General features: G+C 39.1%; 1 protein-coding gene across 2 annotated transcripts in view; it reads right to left on the bottom strand.

Annotated features, from left to right (window-relative positions):
• Positions 1-22145, bottom strand: part of TBX18 (T-box transcription factor 18) — a 55784-nt gene that overhangs the window by 8961 nt on the left and 24678 nt on the right. For both annotated transcript variants that reach the window (XM_077487307.1, XM_077487308.1), the window contains exons 5-6: positions 10035-10202; positions 7119-7183 (exon numbers count right to left, since the gene is read on the bottom strand). In XM_077487307.1, coding sequence (XP_077343433.1) covers positions 7119-7183; positions 10035-10202 — 233 coding nt within the window. The remainder of the gene's footprint in view (positions 1-7118; positions 7184-10034; positions 10203-22145) is intronic.

Below are 22145 nucleotides of genomic sequence, written 5' to 3'. Positions count from 1 at the left end.
TATATATATATATATATAAAATTGTTTAATACCTTAAATTACTGTTTAACTGGTAAATATTTAAGATTTGAACAACTAAAAAATGGTATTGTATAACATTTAACTATTTTATTTCTTTTTAAAACATTGTCACATTTTGACTTTTGCCCATAATTAGCCTTCAAAGCTTTAGAAACTGAAACAATGGGGTTGGTCTATTAAAGGTGTAGAGACTTTTCACTTAAAAAATTGTATATTTATTTGGAAAGAGAAAGATCACTGAGCTTAAACGATAAGGTGAAGATTTTGTAAATTAACCCCTTCACAGATATATTATAATTATGAATATAAATAGCTTTACCACCAGTACAAATGTTGCAAATTTTAGTGGTAGTATTAAAAGTTATTTGCTACAAACAACAAAGCATTTGAGCATACAACTGTTTATTAGTTACATTAGTAACTTGCTTTTGATGAGCTTGTCAATATCATTATGGAACAAATATACCCTGAATGCAGCTAGGTTGAATAATTAAACTGGCCTTACACTATTAGAATTATGGCTGATTCACAGGAATCCATTTTAACTCTAACAGTAGGTGGCCCTGCCGGCTCAACAAAAGCTGATTACTCAGGACCAGAAATCATCAGCCAAATAGCACCTGCAGCCAATAATCTGCAGCCACTGTTTGGGTATTTTGACAGCTGGTGCTAGAGGCTGTCAAAATACAATAGCCCATCAGCGGGATCCATCTGTCCACACCATTTGTGTAGATAGAGGAATCTGTGCAACTTCTTTCATTCAGCCTATTAGCATATGGCCAGATTTATCCAATGTGTCCAGGCACAAGAGTAGTATTGTGAACTTCAATTCATTAGAACTTATTTACTAAGGGAGTACAGCTTGCTCACTTAGCAACCTGAATATTCACTGAGCTTGGTTAATATGATCAAGCTGTGTTCACTTCAATCATTTATTTATTTATTATAGGTACTTATATAGTGCCATCAATTTATGCAGCGCTTTATATATATACTGTACATTCACATCAGTTCCTGCCTTCAAGGAGCTTACAATCTAAGGTCCCTAACTCACATTCATATATACACATACTAGGGCCAGTTTAGACAGAATCCAATTAACCTACCAACAGGTCTTTGGAGTGTGTGAGGAAACCAGAGTACCCGGAGGAAACCCACGCAGGCACAAGGAGAACATGCAAACTCCAGGCAGGTAGTGCCATGGTTGAGATTCAAACCGACGACCCTAGTGCATAATCACGTGCATGTAAAAATTCTGTTTTTTCAAAAAAAAATTAATATTAGTAAATAAAAAAAGTGATCAGAGCTTGACTATATTCACTAAAATAAGTGAAGTCTGCATGTTTAGTCCTTGAGGTTCATGATTTGATCTTTATTATAACAATTATTTTTCACTTATTTTAAATTTTTTGGTGTAAGATAATTTAAAAAAATATTTAAAATAGCCTTAACAATAAAATAAAATAGTGTGGGAAAAAAATAAAATAAACAAATAATGTCTTCCTAAGAGGGAAGTTAACAAAGGATGTTAGGCAATTTTTATTTTAAATTTTTTTATAAGTTTGTAAAATAATCTGTTATATTATTATTGTTTGCATTTTTAAACAAATATTTTATACAGGGTGCTTCCAACAGTTTTGTGGCAGAGAATTCTAATTAGTAATTGAAGAACTGACTGCTTACTTTTTAACTGCTTCTTTTTATATAAGAAAACATATTTGGAGATATATTCTAAGAAGGAGGGGTGTGTTCTTCTACTAGCATATTCAGTGGTGCATGTGCAATTCAATTGACAATCTATTCATAACATGGGCTATTCACAACACAGAGATAAGTCAGCTTGCGGAAGAGCTGCAGAGTAGCAGTAAGTGTGCCACCTGCTGTATACAAGTGGTAAATATGATGTATTCATATGAAAACGTTCACATTGAACTGGCAAGAAACGGAATGCAAAAAGGAACATGTTATTTTTTTAATCCTGAACATTAGATAGCAAATATATAAAAAAAAGCATTACACATTCCCTTTAATCTATTTATTGGAAAATGGTGTGCTTCAGGAATTAATTCTGTTTTCAAGTCTATTTCTTTGTAGTCCAGAGACTGTAATATCTGTGAAGTAAGGTCCCAAGGTCTTAAAGTAGACTAATTCTGAGCTGTGATTAAATCACCTCTTAAACTAAACCAGATTTTAGCCTGTCACCCTTCTTGTAGATCAAACAAAAGCAATGAGCTAGAGGGAGAAAACATTCCTTTTTGTAAAAGAATAAATACTTTTTTTTTCTCAGTGGAAGCAAGAGCAATAAAGAGGCAAAGCAAGTCATTTCCTAACAGCAATGCATACACGCTAATATTTAATTCTACCCTTCTCATTCCAATGACAACGGTTCATGCATTACTTTAATAAATGTACAAAAATATATGAATTGCATATTAAAGTTATAAATAATATTACTTTGATACAAGAGTTAAATAGGCCATGAGTAAACATTTATATGAAATGTGAATATGTACAGGTAGAGAGTAGCTTGAACTTAGCTAAAAGCTAGGATCCAGAAGAAACAAGCTAGGTTAAAAAATATTCTTTTTATGTTAACATTTTGTGTAATCTTACCCAGTATAAAATGTAAACATTGGATGTAAAATTAATGTAAAACATGTATTTTTAGTAAATTATGTTCCAAATTTTTACAAACCATAATCAGCAGAAAACTGTTATGGTTCAATCATAGTTTTGGTATATACTCTTTTTTTTTTTTTTTTTTCTGTCCGTGTGCCCATTGGAGAGATTTCAAAGAGGTAGGACATTTCTGCAATGGACACCTATCAAAATAAAATAAAAAAATCAGGCAAACCTCTGTGTGATTTACCTGAAAGTTAAAAACCTGACAGACGTTCTAACCCTTTCTTCTTCCTTCACCTCTATTTAAGACTAGACATCAGTCTCCTTAAAGGCATCTGACAGATAAGATATTGTCATAGAATACTTGTTTTATAGTAAGGAAACAAATCATTCAAAGCTAGAAACCCATGTACAAGGTTAACTTATCTGAACAGCAGTTTCTCAGGTACAAATATAAATATCTAGCATTTCAGTTATAATTCAGCCACTGTTGCCTGCCTAGAACTTCTTAGGGCTCATTCACACTGCAGCTAAAAAAAGCTGCTTTTACAGGCATTTGAACTTTTATTTCAGCTTGAAGAAGCTTCTACTTTTTTGGGCTCTTTTGCACATTTTTATTAAGCTTCTTTGAGCTTTTTTGAGCAAAAGCGTTTTTTTTTTTTACAAACCCTCCCCTCGGCTAATTTTTCTTTTTGTGTGTGTGTTTTTGAGCTTCTTTGAGCTTTTTCATGCCTTTTCATGCTCTTTTGCACTTTTTCACGTGTTTTGGGGGACTTGGGTGTCTTTTCTGCTCAAAAGCTCCTCTCAAAAGTGTGAGTTTGGTGGTGTTTTTTCTGCCTGTAAAAACATATGTCTGTAAACTCTTGAAAAAGCCATAGTGTGCATGGACACATTGGCTAACATGGAGGGAAGTTTCCAGGCAGAAAAAAAAATAAAAAAGCTCAAAAGCCTGTAGGAGCAGCTTCTTTGAGCTGCAGTGTGCATAAGCCCTAATGCCACGTACATACGGTTGGATTTTCCGACGGAAGATGTTTGATGTGAGCTTGTTGTTGGAAAGTCTGACCATGTGTATGCTCCATTGAACATGTGCTGTCGGAATTTCCACACACAAATGTTTGAGAACAGGTTCTCAAATTTTCCGACAACAAAACTTGTTATCAGAAAGTCCGTTCGTGTGTACACAAGTCCATGCATGCTCTGAACTAAGCAGAAGGAGCCACACTAGCTATTGAACTTTCTTTTTCTCGGCTCGTCGTATGTCTTGTACGTCACCGCGTTCCTACTTTCGGAATTTTGGGCCAACATTTTTTGTGTAACAGTGTGTATGCAAAACAAGTTTGAGCCAACATCCTTTGGAAAAAAAATCCACGGTTTTATTGTCGGAAAATCAGATCGTGTGTATGAGGCATTAGGCTTCAACACCTGAATTACAGTCCCTGTTATTTCAGGTTCCCTAAAGAATTACAAAAAGATACTAAAAATAACTGGTTCTCTTTTATTTTAATGCACCACATCTGTGGAGTAGTAGTAAGCTGAATATACCTGGGCTAAATTTGAGGAGGGCTCAGCGAACAAAAGTTCAGGTGTCAATTCCCGAACCCCACTGTTGTCAATGGGATCCCAATGTTAAAATATTATGGCCATTTTCTAGGCTAATATTCAAGTGATTGTCAAACAAATGGCATGGGGACTGGGAGGCAAAACTATTTTTTAAGTCCATCTAGTGTGGAGCAGCAATTTTAGTACTGCTTAGTGAAACATTAAAAATGACAAAATCTATTGAATTACATGCCTGGAGGATGCCCTTACCCTGCCTATGGAGTGGCACATCTGTGCAATATATACAACCCACTACAGAAAAAGCTGACATTTGCATTCAAACACACAAACCAAACCTTAAACTCATCTCTACTGCTGATGGATACATAGGGGTGAATTTACTAAAGATAAATAGACTGTTAACTTTGCAAGAGAAGTTGCACTTTGCAAGGACATTTCCCCCAGAGCTTAGTAAATGCCGTGAAGCTCAGATAACTCCCATCATCATCATTTGCAAGCAAAAACACTTTTTTTCTTTTCTTTGCTCGTGATTGGGTATTCTTTGTAAAGTGAAACTTCACCTCATTCACTAAGATCTGGGAATAATTCCCTTGCAAAGTGAACAGCCTATTTACCTTTAGTAAATAAAACAATAGTACACTATTCTACCAAAACTATTGGGATCCCTGCCTTTACACACGCACATGAACTTAGGTTTAGGATTGTGTCTATGGAAATGTTTGACCAGAAGCGCATGTGAGGTCAGGCACTGATGTGGACGAGAAGGTCTGGCCCGCAGTCTCTGCTTTAATTTATCCCAAAGGTGTTCTATCAGGTTGGAACTCTGTGCGGGTCAGTCAAATTCTTCCATCCCAAACTCACTCATCCATGTCTTCATGGACCTTGTTTGTGCACTGGTGTGCAGTCATGTTGGAACAGGAATTGGCCATCCCCAAACTGTTACCACAAAGCTGAGAGCATGAAATTGTCCAAAATTTCTTGGTATACTGACGCCTTAAGCGTTCCCTTCACTAGAACTAAGGGGCCAAGCCCAACCCCTGAAAAACAACCCCACACCTTAATCCCCCCTCCACCAAATGATTTGGTCCAGTGCACAAAAAAGGGTCTATAAAGACATCAATGAGTGAGTTTGGGGTGGAAGAACTTGACTGGCCTGTACAAAGTCCTGACTTCAACCTGATAGAACACCTTTGGAATGAATTAGAGTGGAGACTGTAAGCCAGCCTTTTTTGTCCACATCAGTACCTGACCTCACAAATGCGCTTCTGGAAGAATGGTCAAACATTCCCATAGACACTCCTAAACCTTGTAGACAGCCTTCCCAAAAGAGTTGAAGCTGTTATAACTGCAAAGGGTGGGCCAACTCAATACTGAATCCTATGGACTAAGACTGGGATACCATTAAAGTTCATATGCGTGTAAAGGCAGGCATCCCAATAATTTGGGTAGAATAATGTATCTATGAAAAACCAGGACATTGTTCACCTAGGATGGAGACTGTTCCATGTGGCTGGCCTGCTGCCCGATGTGTCGTTACTTAAAGGTCTTCATTTTTAAAACCCTTTTAATAATGGATTTATGATATTATTCAATGAATTATGCAAGAAGGAAAAATAAATAACCCAAAATCATACAAGATTCTTGATGGCTTTTATAGATTTTGCAATTTGTATTTTGTGCCTTTCTCTAATAACTAATAAATAATCCTACTGGAAAATTATAATGTTCTTTATGTATGGGCGAGGTAATATGTACTAGAGAAGCAGATTGTTGTAGCATTAATTATTTAAAAAATGAGTGCAAGACCAGGTGGATGCTGATCATATTAAAGGGCACAAGTTTAATTTAGTTATTATTTAGATATTATCCATGACTGCAATCCTTGTCTTCTTTGATATCACAAAAAGCAAAAAAATAAGTCAAAGATTTTTATTTCTCATGTATTCTTTGAAACTAGACACCCCCCTCCCCCAAACATGCACACCCCAATGTTAGCCACACAAACAACTGCCAGAGAATTCCAATCACAAGGCCTTTATGAAGTCTTTTGCAGGCTTGAAGCAATCCGCTTCAGGACTGACAATGAGATTAATGTACAGAATTCATTTATATGACCAAAGGGTCAAGAACTGTAAGCATTTTAAGAAAGGCAAATGTTTTTTTTTTCTTTTTTACTTTTACTTTTATAAAGAACACTAGAAGTTACAGTTTTGATTTAAAGCAAAAGTATAGTGCATTAATCATCCACATTAATTGTAATGTTTACTTGTTTTATGCAATTTCAAAGCAATCTCTTAGGGGTATTAAAAATTCAGTCAATGTAACATTTACCAAATATTTTGCGGCAGGTAAATCAATCACTGTAATTTAAAACAAATAAATTAGGAGCACAGACATTAACCTGCAGTAAATGTTTGGTAAATATTACATATCATGCCTATAGAGAGTGGGTTCACCTTATTTAACCAACATTCACTTTGCAAATTGAATAACTTTTCCTCCTTTAGTAAATCAACCCCAGTGCGTTTTTAAGTAATCAGACCTGAACAGCCGGATTGACATTGAGGGGCCGGTTCACACCAGGGTGTCGTTAGCATTGCATTGACACCCACTGCAAAACCCAAGTGCAGTGCTTGAACATGAAACGCCAGTTTCCCTCACCGCATAAGTGAGAGAGAAAGAAAAGGTAATACACAAAAACTGTGCCAATCAGGAATCAGAAATCATATACAGTACATAGAAAGCAGCTCTACATACATTTAAAATAATGCAAACTATGTATAGAAACAAGCTGTTTAAACAGACCACATTTTCTCTTCATGAAATTTATTCAGTACAGTGTAAAATTTAAAAAAAAAGAGTCGTACTAAGTGTGTTACCATTTGTTAATTTAGCATAAAGAAAAAAACATTTACCTGTTTCGCCCAGAATCTCTAAATCCCTTTGCAAAAGGATTTCTGTCGATTTTCAATCGCGTTATCTGTAAAAAAGGACAGAAAAGGCGATTAATACCGTTTAAAAAAATAAATAAATAAAACATATGCATCTTTAAAATCTTAAGCAAATTGATCATATAAAATGCATTGTTTCCTCTTTCTTTTCTTAAATATCAGTGTCAAAAAGGTATTTACAAGTAATATTACTAAGGCTCCATGCACACTGGGCTTACAGCATAACATCAATTACCTTGGCAGAAAAAAAACGCTCATATAGAGGGTATTTGTACACAGTTTGGCGAGTTTACAAGTGTTTAATATTTTTTCTACCAGAAAGATCCAATCAGAAACGCAAACCGGAAGGGTTTTTTTTTCCTGCCTCTAAACACTGAGCTTAAAATATGCCTATAATTGTAATAATGTGTATGGACACATTGGGGGTTATTTACTAAAGGAAAATCTACTTTGCACTGCAAGTGCACTTGGAAGTAAAATCACTGTAGATCCGAGGGGGAAGTAATATAAAAAACAGCATTTTAGCTTGCACACGATTGGATGATAAAATCAGCAGAGCCTCCACTCATTTCAGATCTACCCCTTAGATTTAGAGCGACTGCACTTCCAAGTGCACTTGTAGTACAAAGTAGATTTGCCTTTCGTAAATAAACCCCATAGGATAGCATTGAGCTGCTTCTACACACAAAACTCCTGTAGAAGCAGCGATTTATAATTCAGTGTGCATGGAGCCTTATACATGTTATTAATTAAAAGGAAAATATTTTCTACATTCCATACATCTATTGATTAGTTTATGGCTTCTGTTTTAGAATATTTCTAAATGTATTAGTATTAGATATCATCATATATCAGAACAGTAAGTGAAGCAATTAATTAATAAAAAGTGAAAATTGACAAGTGACTACTGATAATCAGTAGGCAACTAATGATTAAGTTTGGCCAAAGAATTATGCATTGTGAGCAACAAGGAGCCTCTGCATTCTTAAAGAAATTTGTCAGGACACAAAGAAAGAGCTCCTGTTGCTGACTTGCTTCTAATGTTGCATGCTCCATGGCTGTCATTCTTGTCCTTGTTTCATTACATAATGAGTCACTCACCTGTAGAAAGCATGTGCATATCAAGTGTCACAGCACCTAAAATGCACATGCTACTTCCAGGTTAGAAGCTCACCAAGTAAAAGAAAGATAAGGTTGACAAATTCAAAGTATGTACCTTCAAAAACAAACAAGCAACTTTGTCTGTCATAATTCTGCCCTAACAGAGTCAGAGTTAAATGCGTCGATAGTGATGGAATGGTATTGCCGTAAAATAAATATTGTCCTAGCAAATGAAGAAACAATATAAAGTCATCTAAGAAGAATGACAACACTATCTCCTAATATCATAAAGTATGAACGAATGTTATATGCATATGTATATAGGACAGTGATTCTCAACTAGAGTTCTGTGGAACCCTAGGGTTCCTCCAGAGGTTGCTAGGGATTCCTTCAGCATTGGGCCATTTCTGCCTCTCGGATAAGTTCCTACTGACACCATTGCTCTTTTTAGCTATCTGTAAGGAGGTAATTCTTCCCAATGACCACAAATGTAAGGACCATTATTCCCACTGACCATCACACTAATGTATCATGAGTTGTAAATTTCTAATTTTTAGCAGGGGTTCCCCGAGACTGGAGAATCATTTCAAGGTTTCTTCTGTGTTAAAAAGGTTGAGAAAGGCTGATATAGGATATGCACGTCCAAAGCAGTTAAAAACAAGACAAATTCCCTAAAGGGGAATACCTCCCAGCAGTTGTAACTGTCTTTTTCCAAGTGTATAGCCCTTTGCCCCAAAACTAAACAAAATGATATGAAGTTATTTTTTTAACTTATAATTAAATTATCATTTGATATTTTTTAGGTTTATATGTGTGTTCTTATTACTTTAATTTCTCTTAGTTCAGATATCACCTGCTGTATATATCTCCAAAACTAATAGTGTTTTCATTAAAAAAATATATATTGTAACACAAAAAAAAAACAATAATAATTATTCATAGAGGCTCATTAGTAAAGGAGTTGGTAATCTTCATAATAATAATAAAAAAAAAAAGTGTGAATATTTTCTTCAATCATCCAATTGTGAATATTTGTACAATTTTTCAGTGAAGATTCTCAACTCCTTTACTAAACCAGCCTCAATGTCTGATTCAATGTTTGTGTTGAGTACAGGTTGGCTAGCCTGGCATACCTGCTGTGCTTTCTGGAAACCTGGAAATATTCCTGTCATATCTCACAAAAATCACAGCCTTATGCCCCGTACACACGAGCGGACTTTTCGACATCCAAACTCCGACGGACTGAGTCCGGCGGACTATCCGATCGTGTGTGGGCTGCAACGGACTTTAGCGAAGCTAAAGTCTGACGGACTTTAGAAATGAAGCATGCTTTAAATTTTCCCGACGGAACTCTGCCGGACCCGGTCCCCTTTGAAAAATCCGCTCGTGTGTGTGCTACTCCGACGGACTAAAACCGACGCTAGGGCAGCTATTGGCTACTGTCTATGAACTTCCTACGTCGAATCCAGTCGTACGTCATCACGTTCGACTCCGTCGGAGTTTGGTGTGATGGTGTGTGGTCAAGTCCGTTCGGTCGAAAAGTCCGCCAGAACTCCGTCGGAACTCCAGCGGAACTCCGGCGGAACTCCTTTGGAGGTCTGTCAGACTTAATTCCTCTCGTGTGTACGGGGCATAAGTTGTTTTTCCATTTAAAATAAACACATTTTGCATTCATATTCTATACATTTCAGCATATTAGGTTTTGCATTAAAGGGTTTATTATTTGTTCTCTGTTATCCAGCTGCGCCCAAGCAAGTAATGAAAAGTTTAAAAGAGTACCTGTTGATTCTGGTATGCTGTTACAGTAGTGAAAATTGTTTCAGGGAACGCGAATGCCTTCTCCCCTTCTCCTGCTGGAATTGGTTTTACTGGAGACAGTTCATCCCCACAGTCTTTCCGAATCACATGGACACGTGGTTGATATTTGTGCATTGAATGAAGAATTATCTGTGAAAAAAATTGCATTGATTCATTATTTACTGTGGACATTTCCTTTATTGTTTTCATTTAGAATTTTTTTTTTCCCCAAGAGACCAAAAAATTTAATGAAATGAGGTGACCGAAAGTTGATCATTACTTATAAATTAGTTACATATTTTAGCCTGTAATAATATTTTACTCAGTGCTAAATATTCTGATCCTAATTATTCACAGTTGAATAGCCATCAAAAGTGCGTTTACAATTGTGGTTTGGTTTTCATTCTGCAACTTCAAAAGCTAATACTAACTTATTTCAATGCTGATGACTTCAAAATCGTCATGGAAGGCATGAATAATCAAGAACAAACTGTGATGGAAATGGTACTTTGACCATTCCCAAATCCTATTGATGTCGTTGCCGATGTGCCTTGGCTTTTCATAGGAACAATATGCGCTCTTGCTTTCAGTAATAGGGAAAATAGTCACTTGTTTCCAATTAGGCAAAAGTTACAACACATCTTTCATCACTGCAAAATGTACATTGTTACAGTGATAGACTTCAATCAGCTAAATGACATTCCAACTGTGAAATACATAATAATTAAGAAAAAAAAACAAGAGTGTTATTTAAATGAGTTAGTTCTTCTGTTTGGGGTTGAATTACAGTAACAGAGAATACTATTTTGTCATTTTTATTTGTACTTGCTTTTCTTGACGTATAATCTCAAAAACAGTAAAGGGTTACATATACGTCTTTCTTTTAACTTTATTTGTTTTAGTAGCTACCGGCTAACCCTGCCCTGGGAAGCAGTAAAATGGTTCATTGACACCCTGTGCATTCAATGCACAAAAGTTAAAGGGTAAAAAAAAAAAAAAAAAATGTATTATATAAAATGTTAAAATAACTCATAACGGTCCCCTTACTGTTTCCTTCAAAGTTCCTCCTCATCATCACACAACCACATCTAGAGGTAATACCAGCTGTGGTGGCTGTATAATGTTTCATCTTTCAGCCTAGGAACATTTTCCTATGTACAGAAAAAGCATTTTTCACTTTAGTAGAAATGCAGAGTCCTAATTTTGAGCTGCAAAGAAATCTTTTCTTTCTTTTGTAAATTATTAGTACCATCAATCCACCATGACAGTAAATGAACAAAGGTATATGTGTTTGAAGTTCAGCCTGTTGACAAAAAAGGGACTCCCTCCATAGGTACAGTGGAGATATGAGTTTAGCCATGATGGGACAGAAAGTTTGTTATTGTGGGATTAGTAGGTGAAAAAAAAAGGATAACAAGCATGGAAAAGTAATGCAGCCATCATATCTTACAGCTGCAATGCTGCAATATAATACATTTTTGTTTTGGGGTTTAGATTCAGTTTAAAGCTTCCCAACTGAGCCACTCTAGGGCTTTAAGTCACCCAAAGGTCTTTATATTTTGTGCTATGGCAGATGGCAGAAAGGTGAATATAGAAATCAGGTCAAGGTCATGCCTAAAATATCTTTGATCATTGGCACTGCACTGAGCAACTTATAACCTGATTCTTGGTCAGGTCTGTGGCATGCTAACAACTAGTAGATGCTGTAGGCACTCTACAAGCAGGCATGTACTGGCCAGCGGGACTACCAGGATTTTCATGGTGGGCCGATAGCCCATAGCCCCGAGTCAGACCAGGAGACCAGGAGTCCCCAACCACAGGGTCCCGGCCCACTACCGAGCCACGGGCTCACTGCAGCCATGTGGTGGGCAGCATGGGAGAGCTGGAGAGCGGGTAGGCAGCTCTCACTGCCTGCCCTCTCCCTGGTGACCCTGATGTAAGGAGGGCATCTCTGGGGACCCGGATGTAAGGGAGCTCTCTGGGGACCCAGATGTAAGGGGGAGGCTCTCTGGGTACCCTGATGTAAGGAGGGGCTCTCTAGGGGGCCCTTGTGTAAGGTGGAGGCTCTCTGAGGACTCTGATGTAAGAGGGGCTCTCTGGGGACCCTGATGTAAGGAGGGGCTCTCTGGGGACCTTGTGTAAGGTGGAGGCTCTCTGAGGACTCTGATGTAAGAGGGGCTCTCCGGGGACCCTGATGTAAGCAGGGGCTCTCTGGGGACCCTGGTGTAAGGTGGAGGCTCTTTGGGGACCCTGATGTAAGTGTGGGGCTCTCTGGGGACATTTTTGCACAATTGCATACAGTTTATATACTGTTTTTGTGTGTGTTTGCTAAATTAAAGTGCATTGGTCTGGATGAAGTCCAGGGCCAAATTTTTGTCCCAGTCCAGCCCTGTCTACAAGAAACGATACACCCGTCCAGACAAGAAAGAAGAAGGCATGGGAACCAGGATGTAGTCCACTGTAACTTTTCTGGCAAGATTTATAGGTAAAGGTGGTTGCCTGTTACTGCTAGCAGAGAAAGGAATGGTAATCCCTGCACAATCGTATCTGCACTTTTTACTAGAAAACCTTCTGGATGACACACGCGCTGAGGTAGCACTTCTCTAAGGGAATAATACATTAATTAATTTAACTGATGTGAATCGATTCATTAAAAAATCAGATTAAATTCATAATATGTGTTTTCATATTTATTCCCTATCTTTTCAACATGTTTAAGCATTTTGAACCCATAATAAAATAATTTTACTGAATAAATGAAAAATAAGCAAACCATACTTTCTAACAAGCATGAAGCTGCCTACTAAATAACAAGACAATGATTTTTATCCCTTAATAAATAGATGAGCAGTGGCACACTATACAAATTGTATGAACTACATCAACTAAACGTGTCTAGAATGTAAAGCAGGTGTTCATGAAACAGACTAATAACAAAAATGTGGAAGATACCTATCATCTCATTTAACAATGATATAATAAAAAATGTTTACATTTAGTCCATATTGCTTTAATATGTTTAACTGTATTGAAACCCAAAGCCAAAAAATGTAATACATTGCAGCTTACCAGTATTTAGATGTGATGGCTACATTAGTTTTCTTTTTTTTAGCCTTATTTTCATCTGGTAATCCTCCAAATATTACACTTCTTATCCATCCCTTCATGTCTACATATATCTGCACACAGGCTGAACTTCAAACATGTCTGCCTTTGTTCATTTCTATTACATGATGGATTGTTGCAATTATAGCTTACAGAATTAGGATAAGAATGTTTGTGCTTTTTTCTAGGCTCACAGGAAGTGACAAGAAAATTGCATTTCTGACAAGATTTAGAGGTGCATTCTATTCTTGTTAAAGTGGTTGTATACCCTTTTTTTTTACTTTTACCTACAGGTAAGCCTATAATAAGGCTTACCTGTAGGTAAAATTAATATCTCCTAAACCTGTACGATTTAGGAGATATTTACTTTGCATGCAGCCGCTGAAGTCAGCGGCACATGCGCTGTGAATGCTCGGCTGAAGGTCTGGCAAAATAAAAAAAAACTGACAAAGTTTGAAAACTGCTAGTTAATAAATAAATGGTACTGCAGATGAACAATACAGCCCAAAGGTGGCAGTGTTCATCAGCAGGCTGAAGGCTTTCATTTTTGTCAGCAAAGCCTCCAGAGCTGATATAGTGGCCACATGATCAGGAACCCATCTGATTGGTTCCCAACCATCACTGGAGCCCCTGACATTCAGTGAAAGACAGAATTGAGAGCAAGCAGCTGTGAAAAATGGTGGCTAATTGATTGTTACATAGTTACATAGGAGGTGAGGCCGTCGATTGCGAGGTCGTGCAACATTGTACCCTAACAAAATTGACATCCTTTTTTCCCCACAAATAGAGCTTTATTTTGGTAGTATTTGATTACCTCTGCAGTTTTTATTTTTTGCGCTATAAACAAAAAAATGCAAATATTTTGAAAAAAAAGCAATATTTTTTCATTTTTGCAATAATAAATATCCCCCCCCCCCCCCCCCCCCAAAAAAAAAAAAATCTTTATCAATTTAGGCCAATATGTACTCTTCTATATATTTTTAGTAAAAAAATGTAATAAGATATATTAATTGGTTTGTGCAAAAGTTATCGTGTCTACAAAATAGGGAGTAGATTTATGGCATTTTTATTATAATTTTTTTTTAGTAGTAATGGTGGCGATCTGCAGTGGGTGGATCTGACACTTTTACACTATTTTGGGACCATTGGCATTTATGTAAATGTCACTGGCAGGGAAGGGGTTAAACACTAGGGGCGATCAAGGGGTTAAGTGTGTTCCCTGGGCGTGTTCTAACTGTAGGGGGGATGGGCTCACTATGACATGACAGAGATCACTGCTCCTAATCACTGGGAGCAGTAGATCCCTGTCATGTTGCTAGGCAGAACAGGGAAATGCATAGTTTACATAGGCATCTCCCCGTTCTGCCTCTCTGTGTCACGTTCATGGTCCACCGGCAGACATCTAGTCCGCGGGACCTGTAGGCACGCCCCTGCAGCATGCGGCAGGCGTGTATGCGCCCGCTAGCCGCCAATGACGCAGCGACGTACGAGTGCGTTGTTTTGCACACCCGGGCCAATTTGTCAATGTATATCGTCATGAGCCGGTCGGCAAGTGGTTAAAGCACACCCATTTTTCCTCTGTGTTCTTTGTTTCTAGGATTTTATTCCAGTTAATATCTTCTAGCAAGGCTCATAGTTTTTGGTAGTTGGCTCTTTTGAAATTCAGTGTCTTTGTATTCCCATTTTGTTTCCTATTTGTGTGATTTATACTAAAACAAATTGACCTATGATCGCTGTTTCCTAAATTGCCCCATATGTTCCACATCCGTGATCAGGTCTGTATTGTTGGTAATCATTAGGTCTAGTAACGCTTTGTTTCTAGTTGGTATGTTTACCATCTGACCCATGAAATTGTCCTGCATGACATTTAGGAAATGGTGAGCTTTAGATGAGTGTGTGGCTCCTTCCGTCCACTCTATGTCTGGATAATTAAAATCCCCATTATGATGACACTTTCCATTCTTGCCGCTAATCCAATTTGTGATAGGAGGTCCACCTCCGCCTCCTCCCTCTGGTTAGGGGGCCTAACCAGAGGTATACTCCCAGTACTACTTTTCCCTTAGTTTCCTCCCTTTGTAGCTCTACCCATAAGGATTCCACCTCCAACTTTGCTCCCTTAGTGATGTCATCTCTGACATTCCCTTGTACGTCATTCTTGATATACAGGCATACCCCTCCCCCTCTTTTGCCCTCTCTATCCGTGTGATATAGGAAATACCCTTGAATGGTTGCCAGCCATTCATGAGAGCTGTTGAACCAAGTCTATGAAATTGCTACAAAATCAAAATCCTCCTCATACAACAGTAGCTCAAGTTCTCCCATCTTGTCTGCCAAACTCCTGGCATTGATGAACATGCCACATAGTTTAGACCGGTCACATACTATCTCCTTATTGGGTGTTCTGAGGTTGCAAAACTGACTTATTATACTTACCATGGGTTTAGGTACCCTCTGGAATTTGTTCTGCGCTCACTATCTCTACCTCTAGACCCTCCCCCCGTAATTTAAAAACACCTCTAACTTGTCGGCCATCTTCACTCCCAGCAGATCTGCATCCTCCTCATTTAGGTGCAGTCCCTCCCTGCTAAAGAGCTGTTAACCGACTGAGAAGTCGGCCCAGTTCTCCAGGAACCCAAACCCCTCCTTTCTACACCAGCTCCTGAGCCACTTTAGTTCCCTAATCTCCCTCTGCCTTTCTGGTGTGGGTCGGGGTACTGGTAGTATTTCTGAGAATACTACCTCGGAGGTCCTTTTCCTCAATTTAGCTCCTAAGTCCTTAAAATCATTTTTAAGGACACTCCATCTTCCTCTTACTTTGTCATTGCTGCCAACATGCACCATGACAGCCGGGTCTTGCCCAGCCCCTCCCAATAATCTGTCCACCAGATCTGTGATGTGCCGAACCCAAGCGCCCGGTAGAGGACATACAGTTCGGTGCTTCAGCTATTTGGTACAGAATGCCCTCTCTGTCCTTCTAAGAATTAAGTCCCCTGCCACCAGAATCTGTCTTTCCTTTCCCTTGGCTTTACTCCCACCCTTACTGGAGGAGTTATTTCCCTGGCAGCTGAGGGAGTCACTCAGCTCAAGCAGTGCTGGTGCCTGACTGGTTTCACCAATGTCACTCAATGAGGCATACTTATTGGGATGTTCCAGCCCAGGACCAGCCTGCCTGGCAGTTTCCCCTCTAACCTGCCACTCATCTACACTGCTTTGGTGCCTGCCCCTCATTTCCACCCACCTCTGTGCTGGCCCCTGCCGGCACCTGCTGGGTACGATTCCAACTCTCCTTTAGTATGGAGAGTCTTCTCAGCATTGATAATTTCATCCCTAGATTCAGAACCTGGGCTTCCAGAGAAATAACATGATTACATTTTGCACAACAGTATTCGCCCTTTATCGGATGATGAAGAAACACATACATGCCGCAAGATGTACACTGAGTCGCATCTACACACCCATCCAGGCATTGGACCTACTAATTTGACGGGGATTCAGGATTATACCCTGTCCAAATTAACTAACAACTAGCTTCCTGACACTAAGGCCGCATACACACGGGCGGATTGTCTGCCCAACTAAGTTCGTCAGACAATCCGACAGACAGTCCGTCCAACTTTTAAATGAACGGACTTGACCACACACGATGAACAGACAGTCCGCTGAAAGCTTGCGCGATGACGTGTACAGCACGTACGACGGGACTAGAAATACGACGTCCAATACACTGCAATGCAACCTTCGGCCGTGTAAATCCTTTCTGAGCATGCGCCATACTTAGTCCGTCCAACTTGCCTACTCACGAGCGGACTGTCCGCTGAAACCAAGTTTGGACGGACAAAATTACGGAAATTCCGAAAGACTTAGTCCGCCAGACTGTCCACTGAAAAAGTCCGCTGAAGCCCACACACGAGCGGATTGTCCGCTGAAACACGTTTCAGCGGACTAAGTTGGACGGACAATCCTCTCGTGTATACGCGGCCTAATACTCAATAATACACAGGTACTCGACAAGATAATACACAGGTACTCACAGCACTCATGCACTCATAACCCATGTGTACTCACAGCCCACGTGCACTCACAGCCCACGTGACTCAGCCCACGTGACTCACAGTCCACGTGCACCCAGCCCATGTGTACTCACAAATATGTTTGTTAATGTAGGTGCAGTTTTTCATTCTGATAAGGAGACAGCAATCAGCTCCCATGATCATTGCCTCTGATTACCACTTGCACCTCACTGTTGAATGGTGAAGCCACCCATCATATTGATGAAGTAACAGCAAGGTATGGGTGGTTGGAGGGTTGGTATGGAAACATAAATTATGAGAAAATGCATTGTTTTAAAGTGTTTCACTTTTTGGGATGACCATTAGAGAAAGAAAGTACCTGTTACATAAATTGTAATTTTACATAAATGTTCACATAGATATCTCCATTTATATTGCATATTTATTCCATGCAACTTACATCCAATCCAAAAGTGTCCCTTACACCACAATTATAGCATTTACTCCAACTGATTCGATTTAATCCATATCTAGTGCAACCGCGTCAAACTGCCATTTGCCTGTCTAAGCAGCCATCAATGAAACTTACTTTTATTTGAAAGGGGATGACAGGTGAAAAAATCTTAGCCCTTACAAAAAGACATATAGCCAAAGCACTACTGTGACCACTGTGCACTCCTGTGACCCCTTTTCAGCCATCAGCAGGCTAAATCCTGCTGTCAGCTGATGTCACTCAGCCAGTCAAGGCTCTACAAAGATCCCCACTTTAAAGCTGGGAACCACCCAGAAGCCTGGACCGGCACCTGGCTTCTGTGGGGGTCCATTTTTAGGCTTCATTTAATCTATGGATTGTAAACATTTGGAGATTATTAAACTATACATTCTGTGATTTTTGTCCTTGGAGTACCAAGAAAGTTCATTGCAGTTTTTCACATGCTTCTATAGTAATATTTAGGATGCAGTACTCATCAAGTACTAATTTTTTGTTTTTTCCCTTCCCGCATAGTCTTTGGATTATTTATAAGTGAACCTTAAATATAAATATGAAAGACATTCAACCAGTCACTATTAAAATGAGTCTGGACAATGTCAGTCTTAAAGTGGTTCTAAAGTCTGTTTTTCTTTTTTACCCTAATGTATACCCTGTATTAAGTTTAAAAAAACACCCCACTAACTACTCCCTCCCCCCCCCCATACTAAACACTTACCTGTGTCCTCTCGCAATCCAGCACTGTGCCTGTTTGCAATGCCTCTGCTTGCTTTTCTTGGCCTCTGAGAGCAGTGGGAACCATAGGCTCCTGCTGTTGTCAGTTGAATCCTTTGAGAAGGAAGTGGGGGTGTGGCCCAGCCATACTGTGTGTGACACACAGCCTGACACGGGTTCCCCCATAGCACAGCGTTTTCTATGGATGCATTCTTAAAAAAAAAGAGGGGAGAACACCAGGAGGGGAGTACCAAAGAAAAGGTAAGGGATTGCACTGTGCAATATCATCTCAGAGAGCACATAAGAATAACCTCTTTTTTATTTTAAAAAATTGCCTTTAAATTAAACAACATTGCCAAAAAAAGACCCCCGCATAAAACACAGAGTCCATCTGCTGTACATTCTGAAATCTTGAACTATTCCAGAAGAATAGACAACGATAAAACCCAGAAGACACACTAAAGAACCTACACACACAAATGCACTCTCTTTTAGAAAATAACGAGTATATCCAGTCTGCAAAATATATCTTCTCTTGTATTATAGAAGAATCCTTCTACAAATATTCTAGAAATAGTATTTCAAAGTCTTTTCCAAACCATAATTCGAGAACAATTTTAACAATTTTAACAACAGCCTGCATCAAGAAAACCCCAGGGTTTTGTTAGAGTAGACCTGTAAGTAAAACACATTTAGCTAAATCACTTTTAAAAATTTGTTTGGACAATGTCAGTCTTGAATCGGACCACACTAACAAATGGGACCCCAGCAGAAACCCTGAGTCTATCTGCTATATACTATATACTAGTGAAACCTCTTGTTTTAACATCATCTTGAAGGTATATTTACTGTGTATTTGTAGTTCAATGCCATTTGCAGCTGTGAGAAACTTGCTATCTGTGCTAACTTTGTTTTTTTCTGAAATCTTGAACTACTCTAGAAAAAATAGGCAACTAGAAACCCCAGATGACCCACTAAGAACCCACACACACATACATGCACTCTCTTTTACAAAATAAACAGTTGTATTTCCAGCTTGTAAAAATATTTCTTTTCTTACTTTACAGAACAATCCCGCTACAAATCCTTTAAAAATAGTCTTTCACCAAACCATAATTTGAGGCCAATAGAAACAATATTTCCATTGTTACAGCCAGCATTGAAAGAACCCTATATAATTCTCATCCACAATCTAATCTGTGCGTGGTTCGATCATTAGTTGAGGCTGTCCTCATTATAACTGTCAGAAAAAGCATTGGTTTGCAGTGCTCCACTCCCAAAATTGTGTATCCTTTGAAAGCTTGAAGTACTTTTGCTTTGAAATATCTGAATATACATTTACTTTAATGCATTCAAGAATCAGCTGCACTAAAACAGATATGTGCAATAAGAAAGAACATATTAATATTTCCAAGTGAAGCATTAAAACAAATTTTAAAAGCGACCCCAAACCAACATAGCTTGCCTTTACTAAGCTAAGTGAACATTTTCTTTGCTAAGTGAACAACCTCTACTACTTTAGTAAATCAACCCCACAGTTTTGCAATTACCATTAGGTCTTCTTTCACATTTTGTTATAGCAATATAAACAAGAATTGCGCCAAAATTCTACATTTAGAATTAGGCATTTACTGTTGTGGACATGATCTACAGCTTTACAACTTTAAAAATGCAGGTACTTTGTGTTTTATACTTTAGTAAAAGGCCTTTTTGATAACTGTTACCCATATAATAAAACCCAAGGATTCGCCATCTACAATAGCTGTCTAGCAAAAAGTGGAAACTCTAGTCAAATAATTAAATAATTAGCTGAATAATTGTTTATGAACAGTTCTACCTGCCAAAGCATCTGTCACCAGCTTGGTCGCCACCTTGCATCCTAGCTTGTGATTCAACAAGGACCAAGCAGAATATTGATAAGCAGGGCAGAAATTGGGGGGACACATGCCCCGGGCGACAACCTGACAGGGTCCGATATCTGCAGTGCTGACACTAGCTTGGATTTGGGAGGTTGGATCAGACTGGACAGAGCCACTGAGCTGCATTTACAGGGAGCTAAGCTCACACATCACCGGCTGTACTGTGAGCCCGCACTGCCACTGATCACAGGGGAGCTGGGTTCCAGACCCCGGGGACTCAGCCTGCTACCTTGCTGCCTTAAATTCAGACCTGGGCAGGATGGGTGACGGAATGTCATTACTATAGTAGGTATCATCTACTGTATTTTCCTTCTGCAGCCACTGAAGGCCAGATTCGGCAGCTGCAGGAGGAAAATACAGCTGATGGCGATCGGCTTAAGTAAACGCTGCCCCTGCTGCCTTTCCTCTCTTTCTGCTGCCTGTGTCTCCCCTGTCCTTTCCAACTCCCCCACCAGCTGCTGCGATGTGTCAGGATGGAGAATGGGGAAAGGGGCCGGTAAATATGTCATTTACTGCCCCTTCCTTTTCTGAATGAACAGTGTGAGTGATCAGTCCTGATCACTCACTCTGCTCATTACTAACTGAAGTACTATGCTTCAGTTTGTAAATGAATGGGAAGCCGCTCAGCACAGGGCACTTGCCATTCATTCATTGTCCAGTGCATCTGAAGCTTCAGAGAAAGGAATTAAAGAGTCTGTGTCTTCAATTCCTTTCACTTTCTCAAAAGGGAGACATCAGGGGTCTTTTTAGACCCAGATTTTTCACCAAAAAACCCTAATGGTCTCCTACAAAATTGTTAAAAAAAAAGAATATTGTAAAAAATATTTTAAAAAATTATTATTGTAAGAAAAAAAATACTATTAAAATATAAAACTACTGACACCATCCTCTGTCCTACTGCCAAGTTCACTGCCATACTGACACCACCCACTGCTCTTTTTACTGACACAATCCACTGCCCTACTGATGACAACCTCTACCCTGCTGACACCATCCATTGGTCTACTGACACCATCCTACTGACACCAACCTCTCCCCTACTGACATTGTCCACTGCCCTATTGACACCAATATGTCCCCTACTGACACCATTCACTGCACTATTGACACTCTCTAGTGTCCTACTGACACTGTCCCCACCCTGACTAACACTGTCAACTCATAAGGTAGGCCAAGTTCATATTGTTACAGTAACATTTGTTTTAGTAATCATAGCATATTTTACGGGTACAAGAATGCTTTTGTTTTATATAACCATGCCCCTTTAAACCCCTTCAACTGCTACTGCAATTTGGCTACGCAGTGTTCTCTGTGGCACGCATGCTCTCCTTGGGGCACCCAAAGGTGTCCCAGGTTTTTTACAATTCTATTGTGTATATAACAAAAAGATAAAAATGACTGTGTTAAACTGTTGTGTTCAGGATTGGCTTGAAGAAAAGGTGGCAACCCTAGCCTCCATGCCAGAAGAAAGCTTTATGTGGAGATTTCAAGCCTCACCCCCACGGCAGATTGGTATATATTATTATTACCATTCTTTGACTTATCTATGCATATATTACACTTCCCTTTCTGGGCAGGGGGCTGGGAGTGTGTGGATGGAGAACGTCTCTCCGGGGCTGGGGGAGTGTGTCAAACTGAGTCTTTACTCTGTGTGAAAGAATTTCTAGCTTTGCCACTGTTGATAAGCTAACCATCCTGCTCTTTCTGCCTGCCACATGCTCCCAATGCTAGACTGTGTAAAATCTGATTGGCTTAAAGTGCTGCTACTATTTCTCCCAGGCTTGCTGTGCTAGGGATCAAAGAAAGACAAAATTCAGTTACTTATCCCAGGTGTATTTAAAATACATTGAAGGAT

The sequence above is a fragment of the Lithobates pipiens genome, unplaced genomic scaffold (genome assembly GCF_037356315.1).
Source record: "Lithobates pipiens isolate NorthernLeopardFrog02 unplaced genomic scaffold, aLitPip1_a1.2 Scaffold_18, whole genome shotgun sequence".
In the NCBI taxonomy this organism is placed as follows: Eukaryota; Metazoa; Chordata; class Amphibia; order Anura; family Ranidae; genus Lithobates; species Lithobates pipiens.
Note: the sequence above shows the minus strand (reverse complement) of the source record. Positions and strands in the feature narration are given on the sequence as shown.